This window comes from Leucoraja erinacea, chromosome 31 (assembly GCF_028641065.1).
Source record: "Leucoraja erinacea ecotype New England chromosome 31, Leri_hhj_1, whole genome shotgun sequence".
In the NCBI taxonomy this organism is placed as follows: domain Eukaryota; kingdom Metazoa; phylum Chordata; class Chondrichthyes; order Rajiformes; family Rajidae; genus Leucoraja; species Leucoraja erinaceus.
Window position 1 is genome coordinate 11,829,157 of NC_073407.1, and position 26,042 is coordinate 11,855,198.

The following is a 26,042-nucleotide window of genomic DNA, read 5'->3' on the forward strand; positions in this document are numbered from 1 at the left end:
TTGGATGTGCTCAGCATGAGCTTGGAACCTGCAGAAAGCTTGAAATGTAAAATTGCATCTTTTAAAAGTTGCTATTATGGGCTCTACTTGTATTTGTCTATAAAGTTACAGATGTTAGTATTTGAGGACCTGATTTGATCGTTAGCATGTTGCGTAATTGAATGAAAGCTTTTATTATTAAAATACAATGCACCACTGACTTAATTTTTATAGGAAATGTTACTGAAACTTCTACTGACAGTCTTGTTTTTTTAAATTGAAAATTCTTACATGAATGGAAGGGTTAAGATTGTGGAGATCATCTTACATGTAAGAAAGAATTTTAAACGTGAAGTAGCTGGACAAAAAGTCGGTGTCAGTCATCCAGCTAAGATGAAGGGGACTTGATACATTTTATTTGGCAAAACACAAGTGCAGGAGTGATTCAACGGGTCAGGCAACATCCGTGGAAGGAATGGATAGGTGATGTTTCGGGCCGTGATGCATCTTCACGCTAATAGCAGTAAGGGGGAGCAAGCTGGAAAAGAGGAGGGGGCAGGACAAGGCTTGACACATGATAGCTGGATACAGGTGAGAGGGGCTTGTTAGGCAAATGGGCGGACAAAGGCTTCTACAGCTTCTCTGCCAGGTCAATCCAGATACTGACGACTGAGTGGAAAAAGTTGTCCCTTTTAAAATCTATGCGCACTCGTTTTAGAATCATTTATCCTGGGAGAAAAAAGACTGAGCATTCAGTCATACAGCATGGAAACAAGCCTTTTGGCCCAACTTGCCCATGTCGATGAAGATGGCCCATCCGCATTAGTCCCATCTGGACACGTTTGACCCATATTCCCCTAAACCTTTCTTATCCATGCACATGTCCAAATTACTTTAAAATATTGTTATAGTACCTGCTTCATCTACCTCCTCTGCCAGCTCATCCCATACACCCACCTTGTGTGAAAATGTTGCTAGTTCTGATTAAATCTTTCCCATTTCACCTTAAACCAAAGTCTTCTGGTTCTTGATTCCCCTATTCTGGGTAAAATAATCTGTACATCTACCCTATCTATTCTCCTCATGATCGTATACCCCTCTATAAGATCACCCCCTCATCCTCCTGTACTCCAAAGAATAAAGTCCTAGCCTTCCCAACCTTTCCTATGGTACAGGCCCTCAAGTCCTGACAGCATCCTCATAAATCTTCTCTGCACTCTTTTCAGGTTAACAACATAAAACTGAACAAAATACTCCAAATGTGGCTTTACCAACATCCCAACTTCTATACCTAGTACCCTGAAGGACAATGTGCCAAATCACCCTATCTTGATCACCCTATCTAGCTGTGACACCACAATCAAGGAACTATGCACCTCCACTCTTCAATCCCTCTGCTGCACAACACTCCCCAGACTCCTGCCATTCACTGTGAAGGTCCTGCCCTGGTTTGACTTCCCACAATCCAACATCTCGCACATATCTGCATTGAACTCCATTAACCATTCCTCTGCCCACTTGCCCAACTAATCAAGATCCTGCTATAATTTTTTATAACCATCTTTGCTATCGATGATACCACCCACTTTAGTGTCATCTGCAGACTTTCTAAATATGCCTTGTACATCGTCATATGTTGGAAACAGGCCCTTCGACCCAACTTTCCCATGCCGAACAACATGCCTCATCTATACTAGTCCCACCTGCCTGTGTTCAGCCCATATCCTACTAAACCTATCCTATCCATGTACCTGTCCAAATCATTGACATAAACAACAAACAGCAGTGGGCCCGACACTGATACTTGAGGTACACCACTAGTCACCGGCCCCCTGTCTGAAAAACAACTTTCCACCATCATACTTCCATCCATGAAGCCAATTTTCTATCCAATGGGCTAGCTTTCCCTGAATCCCTTTTCCATGTCCATTATTTTCTTGTACAACTCAATAAGGTCACCCTCAGCATCTACTCTCCAAAGCAAAAAGGCCTGGCCTATCCAACCTCTCCCTATAATTCAAGCCCGTAGTTCAAGGATCTCTACAAGGAACTCCATAGTTTCCTCACCAGCTTCCCACAAGGTCCGAGGAAGTACTTGGTCGGGCCCCAGGGATATATCCATCATAATGCACTTTAAAATCACCAATACTTCCTCTTTGATAATCCATAAACAATATAAGACATCATAACGACTATGCCTCAGTTCCTTGGCTTCCAGAATCTTTTTGGTGTAGTTGGATGAGAAGTATTAGTTTAATATGTCCCCCATCTCTTCTTTGTAGCCATGATTTGTAAGGGTTTTTTTCCCTGGCCATCCCTTTTACTATTAATATACCTGTACAATCTCTTGGGGTTTTTCTTTATCTTGCCTGCCAGCTCCATTTCATGTCTTTTATTGCCTTTCTGGTTGCCTTCTTAAGAGTTCTCCTACACTTGTTATACTCCACAAAGGATTCTGTTGATCACTCTTGAACCTGCCCTACTATTTTTGTCTGTTAACACCCTTGTATAGCATGTTATAAAACTATTATTTAACTTTGTACACATGCCACCAATAAATATCTTGCAATGTTGTACCATTCCCAATGAAGTTTCTAATAGATCCTATTACATTAAATATAAATAAAGTAAAAAATATATTAATTTAATAAAATCCCTATCTCTACAGGAGCCCTGGCAGCTGGAGAATATACTTACCCATTCCAATTTCTTCTACCAGGTAAGCATATATTTGTGTATATTCCAAGTAGTTTTAATATTGCTATTAGAGTAACTATTGCATGGTGTGAAATCTTTTATCACAGAAGACTCCAGTGAGATAAGCCTTTAGCCACATTCTATCTCTAATTAAAATACATTTGTGATAGAATAACACTTAAATCTTATTGCCCTATTCCTGCATCAGCCATTTTTTTCTTAACCTTGGGTGAGGTCAGGTGAGCTACTGTTGCTTCCGAGTGTTTCATACACTTTCTTACTACAGGTGCACAACCTTTTATCCGAAGTTCCAAATAACGAAAAGCTCTGAATACCGGACATTTTTTCGGTCCTTGAAAAAAGGTCCTTGAAAACGTTCACCGAGGGCGGCCCGCAGAGGTGACAGCGGAACCTCCGGTCGGTCCTCGAAGAAAGGGGAACTAAATCCCCATTCATAAAAGAGAAGGTGAGGGTATATTGCGCGGGAGGGTTAATAATTGACAATCTGCTGCTGCCTGCCCGCTGAGTTAAAAAAGTTCCCACGGTAGACTCACGATACACAGTGTATCGTGAGTCTTGCGTGGGAACTTTTTAACTCAGCGGGCAGGTAGCAGCAGATTGTCGCTCCCTTCAGTTTCACCCCACCTACACCCCTCTGCTTCCCGGCCATGTGTGTGACCCCTTCCCTCCCCTCTCCAGCTCCCCGCCCATTGCACCGGCGCGGGGGCTTTGCACTGTCATCACGTCGGAGCCAGTGCCAGTCACCGGAGACGTCAGGACCAACGGGACACCGGCCCCCAGGCCCACTGCAAGCACGGAGATCCCAGAGACCCACAGCCAGCAGCAGCCCAGCCTCGCTCCAACCACAGAGGAACACGCTCCCCGTAGGGACAGAAGCTGATGGTGTGCAAAGTACGTCTTGGTCTTGGGGTTGCGGATGAGGGGGCGCAGCTCGGGCTGTGACGTCTCCGGCCACCCCCCTGTACAGGAGCTGAGACTGGGAACTGTGGGGTTGTTTGCAGTTGCAGAGGGAGGGGGTAGGGGCGGTACAGTTCCCGGTCTCAGCTCCATTCTAGGGGGTGACCGGAGACGTCAGGACCAACGGGACACCGACTGCAAGCACGGAGATCCCAGAGACTCACAGCCAGCAGCAACTCTAGCCCAGCCCCGCTCCAACTCCAGAGGAACCCGGGTTGCGGATGAGGGGGCACAGCTCGAGTTGTGGGCGAACTGCCACTTGTCGCTGTAGCGGCGCATCGGGGAGCGGGTTCTTGTTGGTCCTGATGTCTCCGGCCGTCCCCCTGGACAGGAGCTGAGAGACGTCAGGACCACCAGAAGCCGCTCCCCGATGGGCCGCTACGGCGACAAGTGACAGTTCGCCCACAGCCCGAGCTGCGCCCCCTCATCGGGACACCGACCCCCAGGCCCACTGCAAGCACGAAGATCCCAGAGACTCACAGCCAGCAACAACTCTAGCCCAACCCCGCTCCAACTCCAGAGGAACCCGGGTTGCGGATGAGGGGCTGCAGCTCGGGCTGTGGGCGAACTGACACTTGTCGCCGTAGCGGCCCATCGGGGAGCGGATTCCTCTGGAGTTGGAGGGACAGGGAGACACAGCGGCTTTTGAGAATGGTGGGCAATCACTTTAAAAGTTCTGCCCACACAGTCAGTACACCTCTCCTACACTTGTCTCCCGCACTAAGATCATCTCGTAGAGAATGATCCCAGCCTAACCCTCCCTATTCTCTCCTATTCTGCAAGAAAAAACTACATTGAAGACTCAACCTCGCGATTGAGTAACTGCCGGGATCGAGGCGCAAACTCGCGACCTTGCGGATACGAGCCGAGCACTCTACCACTACGCTAAAAATCTTCCATTCCGAAAGCCGAAAAATTCTGAATTACGAAAAGTGTCTGGTCCCAAGGCTTTCGGATAAAAGGTTGTGCACCTGTACCTTCAAATTATGAAACACTAGTTTCATATTCTCTGGATCTTTTCAGGTCACCTATCTATCTCTGTCTGCGCTTCATCACATTCTGCAATTCTGACATTGGAAGGGATTAAATATCACTGAAATTTGTTCCAAAAAAAATTATGTCTTTGAATAAACAAAGCTAACTGTCCTCTCTTCACAAAGCGATCTCAGTTACCTTGTTCGGCCTGGACTAATCCAAAACCATTGTCCGTGAACAAGATCACTATCAAGTACTAACTCAACAGGTTTTGGTTATTCCCTCACGAAAAGAGAGGGGAATGGTCTATGCTTAGCAGTTCCAGAACATTTGCACAGAACAAATAGGAGGAACTTAAGGAACTTCAGCTGACTATCACGTCCGTATCTCTGTCCCCATGTGTCTGTCAAAATGCCTCTTAAACATTGCTATCATATCTGCTTCAACCACCTAGCCAGGCAGTGTGTTCTCGGCACTTACCACTCTGTATAAAAGAAAGAACAAAAAACCTGCCTCGCACATTTTTTAACATCTCACTTTCAGTTTAAATCAATGTCCCCTCGTATTTGATATTTGTACCTGGGGGGGAGCGATGTTGGCTACCTGTCTCTCAAAGTTTTATATACTTCTATCAGATCGTTCTTCCACTGCAACATGACTTCGCAAATTTTGTCCTCAATGCCCCAACTTTTGAAAAATATAAAAGTGGATAAGTCTCCAGGTCCTGACAGGATATTCCCTAGGACATTGAGGGAAGTTAGTGTAGAATTAGCCGGGGCTATGACAGAAATATTTCAAATGTCATTAGAAACGGGAATAGTCCCCGAGGATTGGTGTACTGCGCATGTTGTTCCATTGTTTAAAAAGGGTTCTAAGAGTAAACCTAGCAATTATAGGCCTGTTAGTTTGACTTCAGTGGTGGGCAAATTAATGGACAAGATACTTAAAGATAATATATATAAGCATCTGGATAAACAGGGTCTGATTAGGAACAGTCAGCATGGATTTGTGCCTGGAAGGTCATGTTTGACTAATCTTCTTGAATTTTTTGAAGAGGTTACTAGGGAAATTGACGAGGGTAAAGCAGTGGATGTTGTCCATATGGACTTTAGTAAGGCCTTTGACAAGGTTCCTCATGGAAGGTTGGTTAAGAAGGTTCAACTGTTGGGTATAAATGCAGGAGTAGCAAGATGGATTTAACAGTGGCTGAATGGGAGAAGCCAGAGGGTAATGGTGGATGGTTGTTTGTCGGGTTGGAGGCAGGTGACTAGTGGGGTGCCTCGGGGATCTGTGTTGGGTCCTTTGTTGTTTGTCATGTACATCAATGATCTGGATGAAGGTGTGGTAAATTGGATTAGTAAGTTTGCAGATGATACCAAGATTGGGGGTGTTGTGGATAATGAAGAGGATTTCCAAAGTCTACAGAGTGATTTAGGCCATTTGGAAGAATGGGCTGAAAGATGGCAGATGGAGTTTAATGCTGATAAATGTGAGGTGCTACACCTTGGCAGGACAAATCAAAATAGGACGTACATGGTAAATGATAGGGAATTGAAGAATACAGTTGAACAGAGGGATCTGGGAATAACCGTGCATAGTTCCTTGAAGGTGGAATCTCATATAGATAGGGTGGTATGCTAGCCTTTAGAATCAGAGCATTGAGTATAGAAGCTGGGATGTAATGTTAAAATTGTACCAGGCATTGGTGAGACCAAATCTGGAGTATGGTGTACAATTTTGGTCGCCCAATTATAGGAAGGATGTCAACAAAATAGAGAGAGTACAGAGGAGATTTACTAGAATGTTGCCTGGGTTTCAACAACTAAGTTACAGAGAAAGGTTGAATAAGTTAGGTCTTTATTCTCTAGAGCGCAGAAGGTTAAGGGGGGACTTGATAGAGGTCTTTAAAATGATGAGAGGGATAGACAGAGTTGATGTTGATCAGCTTTTCCCTTTGAGAATAGGGAAGATTCAAACAAGAGGACATGACTTCAGAATTAAGGGACAGAAGTTTAGGGGTAACATGAGGGGGAACTTCTTTACTCAGAGAGTGGTAGCGGTGTGGAATGAGCTTCCAGTGGAAGTGGTGGAGGCAGGTTCGTTGGTATCATTTAAAAATAAATTAGATAGGCATATGGATGAGAAGGGAATGGAGGGTTATGGTATGAGTGCAGGCAGGTGGGACTAAGGGAAAAAAGTTGTTCGGCCCGGACCTGTAGGGCCGAGATGGCCTGTTTCCGTGCTGTAATTGTTATATGGTTGTATGGTTATAATGAAGGCAAATATGCCATGGTTTTTTCTAACCACCGTATCCACTTGTTTTGCTGCTTTTAGGGAACTATGGTCCTGCACCCCAAGATCCCTCTGTACATCATTGCTCTTAAGACACCTACCATTTACTATGTACTATATTTCTTGCATTTAACTTCCGAAAATACAACATCTCACACCCTTTAAGCCAATTAATAAATGTTGATGTTGCATATGCAATTTTTTTTAATCTTCACTCTCAACTGACATTTGGAATGTTTGGCTATCAGTGGTGTCACCATCGACAAAGAACAATGTGATATTAAGTTTTTTTTCATTACGAAACAAGTGGTCAGGGTCTGGAAGACACTGCCAATTTAAGTAGTGGGGGCAGGTTCAATCGTAGTATTGCAAGTGAAAGCGATAGAAGGGAAAATTTACAAAGCTATTGGCGGGTGAGGGGGAAAAGGAATTCAAGGACTGCCTGGATTCCTTTTGCATAGATCCAGCATTGGATCAATTGACTGAATGGACTCCTTCTGTGCTGTAACCTTTGTGATTCTACAAAAACCTGCTGGGATGAGGTTCATTGTTATGCAAGTATTTAAATATATCGGCATGATTTACAGCGCCACAAGAGCAGATCAAATCCAAGCAGAGATCAACTAAGATCTCGGGCTGTGATATTAAATTGGGGTAGATTTAAGGGTTCTGTAACAGCATGCTTTGAAATGAACTTGACATCTATGCTTTTGAATTTTTTTTCCAGTCCAATATTCACTTACATTTTTGCGCAGTGAGCACCTGAGTTCCTGATCTTCAATGTTGTTTTTTGAAGATAATTACAGAATGGTTGCTGGTCAATAAATGCTCCAGATAGTCACTGTGACAAAATTGTGTGGAGGGTGATTCACATGCATTGATTTAATGAGTCTCCCAAGTTCCTGCTTGGTCACCCAAAATTCATTCTAAGCCTTGTAGGGTGCAGCAGTTTGGAGGAAAGTATTTTCCGAAATTATTATTTTTTTTTTTGTTAGGCAAAATCTCTCTTCTCTATTTCCATCTGCCCACCTGACCTCCCTTATTTGGTTGCATGCATATCTTCCTTTCCTATCAGATTCCATTATCTGCAGCCCTCTTTTGCCTCCACCTATCTCCTCCCAGCCTCTGCTGATATCTCCACCTTTCCCTGCTTCACCTGACTCCATCTGCCAATGACATTCACACCTGAATCCACCTATCACTTGCCAATTCTTCCTTCAACCCTCCCTCTCACCACTTTATACTTGCTATCTTCCCTCTACTCTTTCAATAAGGAGAGACCTGACCCAAAATGCCGACTGTTCATTTCCCTCCACAAATGCTGCCTGACCCATTTAGTTCCTCCAGTAGAATGTTTGTCACATTAAAAACAATTTTCTAATTTCATATAACCTTGAATTATATTTTGAAAAAGGATGTAATAATTGTGTTCACTAAAAGGCTGAATTACGCCCATTTAATTTCTGTATCTTTTCTTCCAAAGCAACAATTCCTACTTCGTTTGAAGGTTTATTTGGGAAGATAAGTTACCGCATCAGGGCTACAATAGAAACTACACGATTCTCCAAAGATTATAAAACTGAGAAGGTCTTTTATATTCTTAACCTGCTCAATCTGAATGAGATCAATGATATTGAGGTAAATGGATTGTCAGCATGTTCGCAATTGTGTCAATTCCTCTTAATTTATATACTGATAAATGGAAATGTATTCCTGTAACCTTTGTTGTTCCAGAGAGAGCAGGTTTTTTTTGTGCAAGTTGTCAGTAAACTATATCGATATGGCCATTGAGAACCATTGATTTTAAAGTAAACTGAAAAGATCCAAAGCCTATATGATAACTATACAAACTACAAAAAAAAGTATTATTTTCATGGGTTAGTTTCAAACGTTATTGCACCTTCACTGTGTATTTTAGGGTGTTTAGGAGTTAATTGGATTAGAAATACAAATTTTGTAGGATTTAGTTGGATTAAAACTACAATTTTTCAAGTTTTATGACAGTTATCTGTGTTGTTATTGTCTCAGCACTACTTCCAAAAAGGTTTGAATGTTTTGTTGGGGTTATTTACACTTCACACATCCTAATAGTAGCACCATATAAAGCCATAAAACATATGAGCAGAATTAGGCCATTCGGCCCATCAGAATATAGAAATGATACCAAGATCTTATTGTTGCTTTCTCTGACCAGAAGAATTGGGGATTGGCACACATTGGGTTGTGTAGAGATCAAGCCCTATGTATATCTTAACATTTTCTGGACCACTGTTGCCTCTCCATTTCTTTGCCACTGTTATTATGACAGTTATGATGTGCCTGCAAAGAGTTTTAATCCCAGATCCTCATTTGGTGTGATGGTTCAAGCTTGAAAGGAAGGAATCTGGAGCTGACTATCTCTATCAGTAACCTGATTCAAAGCTTCATAGTTTGGCTTGATTCTCTGTGCAACCTATGAAAGTTATATCTGCTGGCAGGGGATATGGGGAGAAGGCAGGAATGGGGTACTGATTGGGGATGATCAGCCATGATCACATTGAATGGCGATGCTGGCTCGAAGGGCCGAATGGCCTACTCCTGCACCTATTGTTTATTGTCTATTAACTCATTCCGTAAAAATACTAATTTGTTGAACATTTTTTTTTCTTACCAGCAACCAAATATTGCAACGTTGACCAAGAAGTTTAGCTACTTGATTGTGAAAAGTGGGGTTATCATCTTAACAGTGAGCACTGATCTGAAAGGATACACCTCAGGACAGATCATTCATCTTACTACAGCAATCCAAAACAAATCTGGGAAGGATATAGGTAATATTGTCGCCAGTCTCATCCAGGTAATTTCTACTGAATTCTAAGCTCCACAGACTGTCTTTACTGAAGTGACTATTCTGCCTCAAATATTAAAAATGTTAATAAATGCAATTTCCATTTACGGGAGCATTGTCAAACGAAAAATAAATGTCAAACCACGTAAGAAGCTACTTTGGGCAGATATTTTGGAAGAGAATTCAAGTTCCTGGCCTTCAGGCTGAGGCATACCTGCCACCAACCCAGGGTTCTTCTGCATATCCGGGGAGTTTATCGGTCTGTGAGATATAACAACTACAGGAAATAAGTGGGGCAATGAGTCTGGTGGGAATGCTCTAAAAACTGGCATAAACACAATAGTTTAAATTAACTTCTGTGTCATGAGAACATTTGGGAACTAGAACAATAAATAGGAACGGGGTAGATCGTACAACCCTTCATGCCTGATATGACATCCAAGTAGATCAGGTTGTTATGATCCTGGCTTTGGATCCACTTGTTTGTCTGTTCTCCATTTAGCGAATTTGTATATCTCCAATAATCTTTGACTCCAATACAGACCAAAGAGCTGCCTCTGTCAGCCTTCAATGTATTTGTGGAATCGCGGATAGAGAATTCCAAAGGCCCATGGTCTTGGGAGCAAAAAAAAACATTCCTCGCCTTAAAGAGCTAATGACTTATTCAGAAGCTATGGCTCAAAGTTCCAGTTCTCCCCGCAAATATCTATCCTGTTAAATCCCCTTTGGTAGCTTGTGTTTCACTCGAGCATATCTTCTGAAGACCCATCAGAAGTTACTTTGGTAAATGCCAGTACCAGCAGGCTTTTCTCCTCCAAATACATGCATACAGGTCAGTGTGCCGTTTGCCTGAATTCCGATTTAGCCGTATCCTCTTCAGCAGTAATGAGCTTCCTGTTGTCCATTACAAGGTGACAAGGCTTCCAGGCAAATAATGACACCAAATGGAGGGTCATTTTCTGAACGACTCCATTAATCCTTGCATATACTGATGACTTGACATGCATCATCACATTTAACTTAAATTACTCAACGGGAATATTATCTGCACATTCCTAAACTGGCCAGGTCTTCAATCCTTCTTTTATACAATTACTTTCAAAACTTTTGTGTTCTTCTATCCAGTCAAGTTATTGTGGTTCCTCTATAAGTAAATTAATAGTCTTATTTTATCGATTGTTTCACCTTTCCACTGATGATGACTCATACACGAATCAATCAGGCAGACACCACATCTATTTCTTTACCTTGAGAGCTGCGGAACAAGCTTTCAGCATATTATCTTTACATAGCCTCTGATTGCTCAGCCACTTCTACAATCCAGATACAACAATTACATATCCTCTCCATTGTTCATGTCCTCGGCCCCAAGTCTTGGTCTTGGGGAAAGCTATCCCCAAACCAAGCTGTGATGCAACTCAACAGTATACTTTTTAATGTATGGTGAAGTTTGAGTCTGGACACATGCCAAATGTCCTCAGTCTCCTCAGGAAATATAGGCCTTCTTGGCTGACACATCAGTGTAGTTGATCCATGACAGATTGTTGGTAACAGACAGTTGGGGAGATCTGTGCAGAACAGGGCCTCGCGAGTCATCTGGGGGCTGCCAACCATTGTGAGGAATCTGCTACTCTCAATGACATGTAACCATATAACCATATAACAATTACAGCACGGAAACAGGCCATCTTGGCCCTACAAGTCCGTGCCGAACACTTATTTTCCCCTAGTCCCATCTACCTCCACTCAAACCATAACCCTCCATTCCTTTCCCGTCCATATAACTATCCAATTTATTTTTAAATGATAAAATCGAATCTGCCTCCACCACTTCCACTGGAAGCTCATTCCACACAGCTACCACTCTCTGAGTAAAGAAGTTCCCCCTCATGTTACCCCTAAACTTCTGTCCCTTAATTCTGAAGTCATGTCCTCTTGTTTGAATCTTCCCTACTCTCAATGGGAAAAGCTTATCCACGTCAACTCTGTCTATCCCTCTCATCATTTTAAAGACCTCTATCAAGTCCCCCCTTAACCTTCTGTGCTCCAAAGAATAAAGACCTAACTTATTCAATCTTTCTCTGTAACTTAGTTGTTGAAATCCAGGCAACATTCTAATAAATCTCCTCTGTACTCTCTATTTTGTTGACATCCTTCCTATAATTGGGCGACCAAAATTGTACACCATACTCCAGAATTGGTCTCACCAATGCTTTGTACAATTTTAACATTACATCCCAACTTCTATACTCAATGCTCTGATTTATTGAGTGACCAGTGATCTCTGGAAACTCACTCATTAAGATCGCCTCTCATTCCTCGTCTGTCCAACTTAAATACTCCCAACGCCTCTACTTCCTTGGAAGGCTTAGGAAGTTTGGCATGTCCCCTACAACTCTCACCAACATCTACAGAAGCACCATAGAAATAATTTTATCAAGAGGCATCACAGTTTGGTTTGGGAACAGGTCCATCCAAGACTGCAAGAAATTGCAGCAAATTGTGGACGCAACCCAACCATCATTCAAACCAAACTCCCTTCTATTGACTAAATTAATTAAGCCACTCCCTCTTCTCCCCCCTCTCACATCAGGCAAAAGACATAGAAGTGTGAAAACGCACATCACCAGATTTGGGGACAGTTTCTTCCCAGCTGTTATCAGGCAACTGAATCATCCTGCCACAATCGGAGAGCAGTGCTGAACTGCTATCTACCTTTTTGGTGACCCTCGGACTACCCTTTACCTTGCACTAAACGTTATTCCCTTATGTATCTATACGCTGTAAATGGATCGATTGTAATCATGTCTTTCTGCTGACTAGATAGCACGTAACAAAAAAGCTTTTCACTGTACCTCGGTACACATGACAATAAACTAAACTGAACTGAACTGAAACTGGTCTTTGTGAGGCAATACCCTCATTGACAGTTTCCCTAAACAGCATCGGTTAATCTTGTTAAACCAAAACAGGAAATGGGGCTCCCATTAGTTGAGCAACATCTATATTACTTTCAAACTTCCTCGCCCTGCAATAAAAGGCCAACAATCTATTTTTTTCCCTCATTACTTAGTATAGTGACAAGTTAACTTTGTATTTGATTGTAATCGTAACCAGATAACTTGATTATTCTCTCTGTTTGCAGCCAATATTCAGGTTTTGGTCCTCATAATAGTGCACACTTTTATCCAGAATCTTGGACAGTGGTTAAGCAAGGTTAGTTAAAGGTATAGGGAGAGCAGAACCACAGAGGGCAATAATTTTAAAGTAATTTAATCTGGAGTAAGTGCAGACCAAAGATTCACCGTATGATAAAGGAACAAGCATTGCAGCAGAGTTTTGGATGACGTCTTGATTTCAGAGATCTAAATGAGGGAGGCCAACTAGGAATGAATTGGAATCATCAAGGGTGGAGGTAATAAAGCCAATAATAAGTCTTTCATTGCCAGAGGAGCTGAGGCTGGAGTCTGGTGTTATGACAAGTGATCTTGAAAATGTATGAGAACCAAGGCAGGAGGGATCATATTGATGCTAAAGCATTGAACAGACGGGTTCAGTTTCATTCATTAGCTAGGGAGAAGAAAGGAGTCGTCAAGGGAACTGAGTTTTGATACCAAGAACAATTGTATCATTTTGTGCAATATTTACTTTGGGAAAGATTTTTGTTCATTCAGTGTAGAGTTTCAACCAAACAGTCTGACAATCTAATAACGAGATCATTAGATATGCTGAAAGCAAACTGAGACCTTGTAACGTCAGACTTTCCTTCAATGCTTAGTGTTTAAACATTTGCAAAGTTCAGAAACCATTAAAAAATAGAAACAATTAAAAGCTTTTCAATACTTAAACTTTATAAAATTGTGAAATAATAACTCAATGAAGTGATTTAAAAATTCTGCCGAATCGTCAAGCCTTTTAAAATAGGTTGATTGATAAAAGTAAGATGCATGGGATCCACAGTGACTCGTTCGTTTGGATTCAAACTGACTCAGCCATAGAATACAGACGGCAGAGGTGGAAGGGTGTTATTCTAACTAGAAATCCATGATCAGTGATCTGTCCTTAGACCTCTTGTTTACGATGTATATAAATGATTGGGACGTAAATATAAATGTGTTATTTAGTAAGTTTGCAGACCATACCAAAATTGGTGGAGTTGCAGATAGTGAAGAAGGCTGTCAAATATACACCAGAATTTAGATTGGTTACAGATATGTGGAGAAACGGCAGATGGAGATTAATTCGACCAAGTATGAGGCATGCCTTTTGAAAGGATAACTATATGAGGAAAGTACACTGTTAATGGCAAGATTTGTAACAGCATTGATGTACAGTGGGATCTTATGGTCCAAGTCCATTGCTCCTGAAATTTTGCAACACAAGTTTACAGAGTGTAAAGAAAGTGGTAATCTGTTCCCATATATTCCCATTAATTAGTTTACACATTTGGCTTCATTTATGTGAACCTTTTGAGGTCATTGCCATTGCAGCCCAAATTAATAAATGACTGCATAAGCAGGTTCCTTTTCAGCATTTTACTGTAACAAACAAAAACATAATCTCATTTTTCTTTCATAGCTTTCGGAGTTATTCTATGATTTAACGTTATTGCTTGTGTGTTGTTGGAATTGTATTCTGTATCATAGGAACTCCAGTTTTTGAAGGAGTATATTGGAACATACTGTCTAATTAAATGTCTTGCCATTTTGTTTCAGAAAGTTACCTATAAATCAAAGCGAATAATCTATGACCTACGGACAATTGCAGAGGTTGAAGGATCAGGGGTAAAGTCTTGGAAACAAGCAGAATGGAAGGAGCAGATCATTGTGCCGCCATTACCTCAGTCGTCTCTGCATGGCTGTAATTTAATACAAGTAGATTATTTCATTCAGGTGAGGACAATGTTATTGTTTAATATCTAATATCCATATGGAACCACTTTTCATCTTGCCCTCTTCACTGAAACAAAAACAAATGAATACATATGAGATTGCCAACCGCAGCACTAGCTATATAAATACATGAAGCTTCAGCGTACAGCAAGAATGACTGGGAGTTACAGAGCATACTTAAAAAATAAAGCAGCAAACAGGCCAGCATAGCAGATATTAGGAGAAATGCTTGACTGCAGAAGTAGGTTTAAGTGTCTTAAAAGAGGACAAAGGTAGCAAGCTGAAGTGGATTGAGAAGGGAATTCCAAAGCTTAAGATCTCGATGGCTGAGGGGTATGCGTTGGTGAGGCCAGTGTTGGAGAGATGTAGAGGTTTTTATGGTGTGTGTGATGTGAGGAGGTGATGAGCAGGTCAGGCTGTGATTCAGAACACAGTTCTAGGGTCTTAATGTCTGGCTTTGTGGTGAACTGTATTTGGTGAATATAAAGATGCACGCACCAGATTTCGAGAGGAAGGCACTCGGAGAAGCAGCCAGCAGGCGTTTTAGATAGTGTTACAATGATCACACCTAAAATAATCAGCAGAATGGATGAATATCTCAGAACCCCATGTGAGGTAGAGGCAATAGGTTTCCACTTAGTTGGATAACAGAAACAACGCATTGAAGGATGTTGGCAAGGTCAAATGTATGATGTAATGCAGGTCAAGAACGAGGTTGGTTAGAATTGGTTATTATCATTGACTGTTATCTGCAGTGCATTGTCCAAAATATCAGTCCTATGTATTCAATTAGATATGAATTGTAAAGTTATAAATAGCTTTAAAAATGTTGATTTAAAATAATGCAATTCTTTGTGCTGTGATAGGATTTGTAGTGAGGAAATCACTAAATATTGTCTTTGTTCAATGTGTAATTGCAAAGTTTCCAACATGAGTAGCCCAATCATGCAAGCTGTTTTGAGTTACTTTGCCATTTTGATTACCTAATTTTTCCTTGGTTTAATTACGTTATTAATTTTAAATCGCTTTTAATTTTGTTCAGTTTATTCTTAGTCAAGCCTTTAGTCTCTACATACGCTGCTGTATTTTGTAGAAATTGGAAAGATGAACAATCAGCAGTCATTGTATTTCATGAGTGGATGTAATGAATGACTTTTTATTATGAAAAGCTCCACTTTTTGGATAAATTATTTCAAATTGCCACTCTTACTTCCACCCTCCACTCTCCAAAACCTTGCTCTGATCACTTCCTACTATTATCAACCTATTGCCCGCCTCCCAATGACACCCACTAATGTTGCAGTCTGTACAATCTTACCGAGTCTAACATTCATTTTCCACACGACTTAGAACGTGACAACAAACTTACCTTGAATATCACTCAATTAGCTGCCTCCCTACTGGTGTTTCTGATAATGTACAAGTCAATTATCATCTACCTTGATCATTTATTTGACCATTCTCCTCAAAAACTGTAATATTTCTTCCCATCTGCTATACAAATTTTCATCGATAGCTTTACACCTGGTCCATTGGATATAATACTAAAGTCTACTGACTTTCATTTTTTTTTTAAAGGTTGATCATAGAGGGCATAATTTTGCAATTTTCCCTGCCCAAGACAACTTTGCTAGTATTAGGGAATTGAATTGAAACAGAGCTTCCAAACCCATGCTCCCAGCAGCTTTTTCTAACCACGAAAATCCAATCGGTACACAATTATACTAATATGCTTTGGTCGGTCACACCAGTACGTTGTTTCATAACTAAATGCCTTATGTCAATCGTACTTATAGGATTAGCCAATTGTAAGAGCCGGTTTATAACAATTTTGGAGATTGACTGGTAATTACTAGCAGGATTGAACAATCCATTGGTAGAGTAATTGGGCTGAGTACTGAAGGCACAGTAGCCAGAATGGAACCCTGTTCCCAACAGGCAGTCTAGTCTCTCTGGTACTGTTCACTGCAGCAACATTTTCAAGATTATTGAATGTTATTCTTATTTGTACCGCATCACACATTGCTTTCACTTTTCCAATGTTGTGCTATTATAATATAAGGATATTGGGATGAGGATAGGTGATCGTGAGTGGGATATTTGTTATACTGTTTGTATTGGGAAGGGTGATTATAGGGTGATGGGTTGTATAGATGACTAAGATACTGTATAGTATATGTGGGTTTTTTTCTTTTCTTTTTTATTTTTTGTCTCTTTTTTGTATGGCTTTGTAAATATTTGATTAGTGTATAAATGTAAATAATTTGGTGTACATATAGCTGCTGGCGTACATATGGTGTACATCTATTAATATATAAAACTCAAATCCGTCCGCCTGCAGTACGGATCCCTTCCTGCCTTTTGATTCGTTGACGGCTGCTCCTTCCTATCAGCTTCCAACACACTTCGAAACAAAGTTGCAAGATAGGAACACTGAACTTTTCACTGCTGCAGCAGGCAGGGGAGGTGTCAATGGATTTTTTTTTAAAGAGGCAGGGCAGTGCTGGAATCTTACTTTTGAGAACGGCTTCAGTTCCATTGGAGGAGACGGGTGCATGGTGGAATATTGGGTTGGGGGATCACACCATTGGGGGAGCAGACCCAACGGGTCTGCACTTGGTCTAGTATAGCTGCTAAATTTGTATAAGATAATTATAAGCAGTTGAATAAGGGGTGGGAATTAATAAGCTTTGACTTCTTCCTGCTCCTTTTCGGACACATCCGATTTCATTTATTTATAGATATTGTTTATATTCTTTATAAATATTCTTGTTTTGTTTTTTGTATGCTGTTTCACACTTGCTTTTTATTCTTTTATTCTGTTTGAAATAAAGAATTAAATAAAAAATAAAATAAATAATAAATTATTATAATATTATATAATCTAGTGAATCCAGTGCGTTTAGGTTTATTATATTACATGTACAGAGGTATGGTGAAAAGCTTTATTTTGTATGCTATCCAAACAGATCAGATATACCGTAAATAGATACAATCAAGTCAAACTGAAGTACAATAGATAGAGCAAAGGGGAAGTCTAAAAGGAATGTGGAAAATTTAAAAGCAGGGTAAACATCACCCGATGATGCTGAGCATTCTGGATTTCCAACTAGGCAGAGAGTGGATTTTTTTTAATCCTACTGTAGTTAATGAACAGGAGTGAAATTGTTTCCGTTTATGTCATTGTGTCCAGCCTCGGAATCTTGTCTGAAGTCCTGACTGAATTTAGCCAGTTTAGCACAAACCAGGAATGAAGGCTTTTTCTTTCATTTCCACTGTAGAACTGGGGTGGGGGATTGCAACCCTCACGTGGTCCACCCTGTTTCTACTACTGCAATCAACCCGACGTGCACAAACAAGATCAAATAGTTGACCTGCAACTTTAGGCTGTGCACGCTGTATGCAAGAAGAAGACTGTAGAACTCTGCTTGAATATGATACTGCTTAAAGGAATGTGGTAAAACTGGAGTTAAAACAAGACCGTTTTTGGTGTTTTGCAGGTTTCTATCCGATCGCCAGAAGTTTTGGTCAGCCTGCCCATGTACATTGGCAATATTGCAGTCAACAGTCCACCGCTGACTCCATCAGGGCAACCACAGCCTACTGCAGGGACAGTGCTACCCACAGCTCCTCCAGCCGAGGATGTTGGGGCAACAGGGTACCAGCCCATGGATAGCGTCATTCTCCCAACCAAAAGCCACTCTCAGCAGCAGACTTTGTCGCCTCATGCTTTTAGCTACACGTCGGGCTTTGAAAGCGATGCCAGTGGACAGATTCCTGGTCCCAGGCTATGTATTTCAACTGGTGCTACTGTCCCATACTATGCAGATGGACCTGTTGTTGCAGATCTCACCGAAAATCCTCTCATTTTACCTCCCGAGTACAGTATGTGGGCCCAGCCGTACGGTGAGTTGTCTGCCGCTTATTATTAATCCAAAGTACGTGCTGCTATCTATAGGTGTCTATTTTAAAATTTTGCTGAATAAATGGTGCTTTAATAAATATGGGCCGAGTTATAAATTTGTTACTTCAGATATTAGCATTTTGTGTTTTTTTCTGAATGTTTGAAAGCCTCAAATATTTGAATTTGCTGCTTTTCAAATCTGAAAGCAGCAGGCTACTTGCAGATTTGAAGGATATATAATTTGATTGTTATCTTTTTAACAGAGCCTCCCCCAACATATGAAGAGAGTTGCAGCAGTGCTAATTCCAGCATGAGTGCAGGAAACTAATTGGCAACAGACTTCATAGATGTACTACTGTTTGTGCACAGAAATGCCTTTAGTGATGTTTTACTGAAAAACACAGCCTGACTTTACTGAAGCACCACTGCAAATGCATTCTGAAGTTTGAAGAAGTTGATATTTTGTTATTACGATGTACTATCAACACTTGCAGATATTTCTCCAGCTTTGAATGCTATGTGCAATGTCTGCCTATTTACTGCTCATTTGCTGGGGGCAGGAACTATTGTTGCTGTTAACAATCTGTGTTCACCTTTCTTACGAGTATTTTTGGGATGAAGAGCATCGAAGGGTGAAAGTATAAATATAACAGGCCACCCTCCAGTTTCATGTATATAAATATAGTTTTCTGTTGAACAGCTCCACCCTATTATAGACTGTTAATTATTCAGTCTAGTTGTATAGAACAAGTTGAAAATATAAGACAACTCTGAGCCTTAAGAACCGTGAAGTGATGATGCTTGCGCCTTGATTTTGCTTGTTCGGGTGAAGGGATAGCTGCGATTGTAGATGGTTTATATGCAATAGAAATTCAATCCCAATTCTGTTCAAGTTTGAGCAGTTTATATTTAACTATGTAGTAGGTTATGTACATCGCAGGCTATTGTAACGAAGCTTATGTATGCTGGTCTTTGGAAGGACCAATACTAACCAAAATGCATTAAGGATCCTTTCACCTTGAAGTGTTATGTTGCACCTTTTCTATAGATTATTTCCTGAAAGAGAGAGATCCATATCCATATTTGCTGTATTTATGTTGTATGTTTGCTAAAGTTGTAGCATCATTTTTAAACTAGCACGTAAAAATGGCAAGTTCAAAATCCTGTATGAGTTACTTCATTTTATAACTTAGGCCTTATTGAAGTCAGAGGAAAGCCAAACCACTCACTGGAATGTTTACTTAATGCATCTTTTTTAACTACTGTATTTGTAACCTTCAGGATTTTTTAATGTGCACATGATGAAGTGCTATATAACATTTAACCTCAAGCACAGGTTTAGTACTGAAATATATTTTCATGGTTAAATCAAGAACGCTGCAGTCTGTTGCAAGTCACTTCTTGTCTGTAAATGTTTTCTCTGAGTTAATTTCCCTTTTTATTAATGTCTATAAAGTGAGACTGTGCATTTAGATACAGGAAACCTGCGAGCATGTCAACCTAATTTTTCATATGATGCATAGAGTTTGAATATACGTAATGTTGCTATTTTGAACACGTCCCTATGCAAGCTCTTGATTAGCTCGTGCTGCAATTCCACTGTGAGTACTTTCCTGCTGGAGGGAAGAGTTTCCAGCAGTACTTTAGGGAACATTTGCAGAAGGACATAGATTTTGGAAAGGGATGGATTGGGAGGAAGCTCGACATTGGCACAACTGTCAGGAATCGCCCTTAAAGAGGATACTATGAATGGAACAGGGACATGGCTGAACCGGAAAACAATTATTTTTACTTGCTGAACACCACTTCGTCCTGTTATTGAACATAGTTCAAGATACACTTATTGCTAAATTCTTATGGAGTGAAACAAAATATAATAATGTTGTGAAACTGGTGATAATAGTGGTCAAGCTCACTCTTACTTTTGCTGCTATTCATGTGTAACAGATCGGTTCTGAATTTCTTCTCGTAATAATTTTGTTAAGACAGATGTGTTCACTGAAGAGTATTTTCCTTTCGAAGGCTGGAACTAATTTTAATCTTTGTATGTATTTTTCAACTTAATTTGCTTACATTTTGTAAGAAAAAAATGAAGGGAACTATGACTTTTTATCAACTATTTGTTACTGTTGGCCCATGATTTCCAACTTTCATGACCTAGTTTCAGATATTTTACTCTTGTATATATCTATTGTCCTGTCTATATACAGGCACAAATTATAAATATTTTTAACTAATTCCAAAGTCGTTTCAGTACATGCATCATGTGGTGATTTGTAGTTCATATTATTGAATTCCATGGATATTAACAGAAATATGTGAAACATTGCTCATGATTATTTTTTTTCTACCCTTATCCCAACATCTCTTGCAGGCATCATATCTAATTATCATAATAAATAAGCAAAGCTTGCAAATGTTTACATTTTTCAATGTCGTAGAAATTGTCCAAGTTATGGGAAAGGGACAGTATTACATAAAATCCATCTTGCTGCCGAATTATTCCACCTATTTTGTCGATTGCACTAATGTGAGCACCACCCCCTGATTTAAAGATGTACTCTGGGAATTTGGGGGGAGGGAGGGGGAATGAAAAGGGCAGTCCTGTGCACTGTTCCAATGGAGTAACTGGATAGAAATTTGAGTTCTGCAGTAAAGCCGTCCAACGTTGATTGGAATCGAGTCACCGATCTGAAGTCCACAAAGAAGGTAGGAGAATTGGTTAGTTGACGTACATAATGATGGAGTGTGCAGCAACATCCTGTACTCTTCAGCAGTGGGTAATCAAGCAGCCTAGGCTGACATGTTAGTACACATCAAACCACTTGTACTTGACTACAGAAGGTGTACAGATAGAACAAACCAAGAGCAAAGAGATGGAGTAAACTATTTGGCCCATCTTGCAAGCCTCTGTGTATTTTCAAAGTGTGCTCTGCAAAAGTGAAATAATCACTTAATAGCCATTTCTTCGAATTATCTATAATAACTGGAAAACATGGTTTATCATTTGAAGCAGATTTTATGAGGGAAAACTCAGGACATGCAGATCTCACAAGAAACTAGTAAAAATTGCAGAATCCCTCGGGTTTGCCCTTGATTGTCCAAAGGAGCTGACCTGCCATGTACTTGGTGTGAGCTGTGATATTCAAGCTTATGTCAGGAATAGTTTGCATATTGATTTAAAGGGTTGAAATTGAAGGTGGCATGGTTAAACGGAGCTAACTTAGGAGAAGACTTCCTTATTTTGAATCGTAATAATGTGGTTCCTAATAAAGACCAAAAGTGTCCAATGTGCTCATTATTTTTTCTTGCATTTGACCACTTCTTTCTTCAGTATCTAGTCTTGGGAGATGTGAGCTAATCTATAGCTGTAGTCACAGTGTCACAGAGCTGTACAGCACAGAAATATGCCCTTTGTTTCAATACATCTATATAGATTTTTTTTATTGTCTATCTTCACTGATCGCATGAATATGCATTAGACCGTATCCATCTATACCTCACTTATTTGAAGTGCCTGTTTAAATGTCTCTTGAGCATAGCGATTGTATCAGACTCCAGGTCCTCTGGTGGTATGTTCCCGATACCAGCCACTTTTTGTGTTTTAAACAAAAAAAAAACCTCCCCTTAAATCTCCTTTTACAATTTCTTTCTCTCACTATAAATCTCTACCCTCTTGTTTATGATACCTCAACCATGGGAAAACTAACTATTTATGCCTCTTATTATTCTATATACCTCAAACAGGCCAGCCCTTCCTCATTTGCTCCAGAGAAAACAAGCCCAGCCTATCCATAACTCTCCATAGATAAAACCCCTCCAATCCAGGCAACTTCCTGGTGAATCTTCTCAGTGCTCTCGCCATTGCCATTATATCCTTCCTTTGGTAAGACAATTAGAACTACACAAAGCACTCTGCCCATCATCATGCAGTATACAAACAGGAGCTTTGACCCATCATGTCTATGGCAATGATTGAGCACTCATCCATCGTAACCCTACCTGGCAAGACTTGGTAATTCAAGTGTCAGTTTAGATGCTTCTTAAATGTTAGCAACACACGACAGGGCTTTCCACATTTTCAGTTCTCGATGCTTTTATTTTCACCAAACCTTTGATTATCCTTGCCATCCAGTGTTCCCTGGACTTGTGGTCCTTTCCCTTCACCCTTTAGCGTATCACATCAGTTTGAATTCCCTCTATTTTGCTTCTCAAAGACTGCCACTTCTCACATGAAGTTTTTCCTGTATATAGCTGCTCCCAGTCTATATTTGCCCAGGTCCTGGCCGTTGCTGCTTGCCCCAGGAGGCCAACACTCCCAAAACTGCGATAGTATCCCATGCAGTATATCTGTTTGAGAGGGGAATGACCACAGGAGACATTTGCACTAACTCCCTATGTCTATTGCTCTTCCTGATGGTCACCCATCAGTTTTCTGCCTCTGCAGCAATTTGTTCTCATTGAATGCCCTGTTCACACTGTACTATGTATTGTTGATCCACTGTGAGTCCACTTCCTGCACTCATCACTGGGGGCACACGATGTATCTGAATTCCTAGATAATGCAGGTTCAAGTTCTACCACCTCATCCTTTGGATTCAGCACTTGGTTATTTCCCCTTTCCTTTTAATTCCAAGTACTAATTCTGCTGGAGACAACCAGTTTTAAACAGCAGCCCTGCAATCTAAAAAATCCCTGAATGGAACTGCAGGTAGAATATGTCCACCTTTGCTCCAGCTGCCTTTACTCCCTCAAGTATCTTTACTTTTACTTCAGTGAATAAAAGTGTTTCTAAAATTGTAGAATTACCCACTGTTGCTCACCAGTCGCCTTCCTCCCCAAAGCCCCTTCACTCACCAAAGTGCGTAGACTACTGTGGAAATTAAGAAATAGTTTTCTGAAACCACCAATTTAAGGAAATGCATTTAATTGGAGTTTAAAATGTTACTCCATATTTGGGTTACTTCAGAGTGACAGAGAAGTTGCTTTTGAATCTTATAATTCGGTGTCAAACAAAAGAACCTGGTAAGATAGGGACACTGCCAAACAATTGACCAATAACTTCTTATTAGTCCTGCAATAATTACATAAAAATCAGAAGTTTGTGGGAAATGTTGTGTTGCACCTTGCCAAGATAATGTGTGCTGCGCTGGAGGATCATCGATCCTAAAATGGTGTTCCTCCCTTCGCATCAAGTCATCTTGCAGAACAGTGTGTGCAATCAGGCCTCTAACTTTCCATTCATGTTTAACAATGAAAACATTTATGTGGGTGAGGAAGGAGATGCAGTAGATCTCTGGATGACGCATTCCACAGTCAGAAGGATTGGCTGCTAAAGAATGGTTGAAATTTACACCAGACATATTAAAAAGGAAATAACTCAACCCTCTAACTGTTTTGCTGCACTCTTAACATCTGTCATTGGGATTGTAGTTAAAAATGTAATCTGGTGGTGTGTGCCTTTATTCGATCTTTGGGATGGCGATAGAAGCATTTGTTCTGAGTTTATGCTGCCTCAATAGGAATGAAAATCGAGTGAAAAATCCAGTAATTTAGATCTTATCTAAACATGCACATTATTCTGTACTTTCAATCTCACAATTTGGGGAAAGGTATTCTGTTCCTACTGTCTTCATGCTATGGGAATTTTAACCACATTTTATTGAGTCACTAATTTTTGTGTTACGCACTGGAGTAAATTATTGCCTTAGCAACATAATGTTATCAGATCCATCCACTAAATTGATAAAGTAGATTATGCAAGTAATTTTACTTCAAAAAACATTTAAAGGAGAGACGGCCGCGAAGCAAGCCAACCACATTTCAAACAAATGAATTTCACAGAATTATTGATTTGTGCTAAATGTATGCGTTGGAAATAGAATATGATAAGTATCCTTAATTTTATCATCCTCCTTTAATTGAAATTATTTCCATCATCGTTGATTTAATATTCTTGTCAATAATAACCATATTTTTTAAATTCCTTTAGCATGCATTTCCTGAGCTATTTAAGTTTGATGTGATTTTTAAAAAAAAGTAAAAGTACCTTGATTTTGCTTGTTTCCAATTTTATAATGAAAAATTACTGTGATTATAATCTGTATTTTGCACAAGCAGTTTTCTGAGGGTAGCATGAATTGTGCCTGTTGCTTTCCAGGTGCAGTGACATGTTCCAATCCATAACACAACCAACTCCTGTGGATCCGTTTGTCCTAATAATTTCTTTATGGATAACTGTGTCCAAAAATCTTCAGTTCCTGCCAAGGTTTGCATGACAATTCCAGAAGGTTAAGTTTTCACGAAATCTAGTATTGAAATATCTTCAATATTCCCCGATGTTTTGTATTTTTTTCACCTAAAAATTGATCTGGGTTTTAACAGGATTCATTCCAATACAACAACGTTTTTATATGCTGTTCAAAAGGGAAATGGCTTTAAATAATGCTGAATCACAATTTCAGCTCATAGCTTTATTAACGTGTTTTTCATCTGGTGATTCTCATTTTTGAACTCTGCATTGATGTATATTTTCCCCTGCGATGTTTTTGTAATAAACTGATATATTGATGCACTTTAGTGTTTTAGATTTTCATGTAATTGTTTGGAAATGTAAATTTAGCAATCAAACAACATACTAATAAAACAAATTTCAGTAATCATGCTGTGACTCTTGGTGAAATCTTATAGAAGATAGAAAGTGCTTTAATCCTAAAATTGCCCTCTAGGAGAATGATGTTTTGGAGTTAATGATGAGCCAACCTGCTAAAGATTGCTTGTTTTTTGTATCAATACCTAAACAAAAGCAGTCCCTCGCGATCGAGGATGACTTGTTTCCGCTTACGTTTTATGGTTCTGAGTAGGAAAATTAGGTCAATGTGCAACCCATCCAAAGATGGGGAATGTGGGTACTAGTTGTGAAATGGTACACTTTTTCCATGACTTATTCCAGGTTTCTATGTGCTCCTGACTTGCTGAGACTTGGTGATTATTGAGTGAAAAGTTCACTCCATGAAGACAGCACTCCTCCAGTTTAGAGGATGTATCTCACTGAGTGCAATGATATCAATGTCAAAAGCACTGGGTACCAAGAGATGACAGCGGAGTGGAGTTCGGAAGTGTCATTGTCCATGAGGGTCCTGACTTCCAGGTCCTGGACTTCGTGAGTGCAAGTTGCTGAGTAGAGCTCTTGTGAACCTGAGGGAGCTATTGCATATCAGCCACCACATCAGCTTCACACCGCATGGTCTTTATCCAGGGGCAAGGGGAACCAAGATGCCTGGAGAGCCAGGACCTGCTGAATGGGTATTAATGTGCACTCCTAAAGATGGCACAATTGCCACCCAAAATGTCATAATTGTCCTTTCAAGAAAACCCTTTCATATCCCTGGATACACCTCCCATTGAAAGCAAACATCAGTGATGATGAAATTCACCACTTCCCTCATTGTGCCAGCACAGCCTTGGCTGCTTGAGGACGGGAGGATTTGAAGACCTG

The 26,042-nt window shown here is 40.3% G+C and overlaps 2 protein-coding genes across 2 annotated transcripts in view; both read left to right on the forward strand.

Moving 5' to 3' along the window:
* The window catches only part of LOC129711921 (arrestin domain-containing protein 1-like), a 45,682-nt gene extending 20,479 nt beyond the window's left edge, over nt 1-25,203 (forward strand). The window contains exons 3-8 of the mRNA XM_055659950.1: nt 2,648-2,698; nt 8,405-8,559; nt 9,575-9,757; nt 14,464-14,640; nt 18,141-18,546; nt 18,808-25,203. Coding sequence (XP_055515925.1) covers nt 2,648-2,698; nt 8,405-8,559; nt 9,575-9,757; nt 14,464-14,640; nt 18,141-18,546; nt 18,808-18,872 — 1,037 coding nt within the window. The 3' untranslated portion in view covers nt 18,873-25,203. The remainder of the gene's footprint in view (nt 1-2,647; nt 2,699-8,404; nt 8,560-9,574; nt 9,758-14,463; nt 14,641-18,140; nt 18,547-18,807) is intronic.
* LOC129711920 (histone-lysine N-methyltransferase EHMT1-like) overlaps nt 1-26,042 on the forward strand; it is a 243,372-nt gene that overhangs the window by 92,551 nt on the left and 124,779 nt on the right. The gene's annotated exons all lie outside the window — the stretch shown is intronic.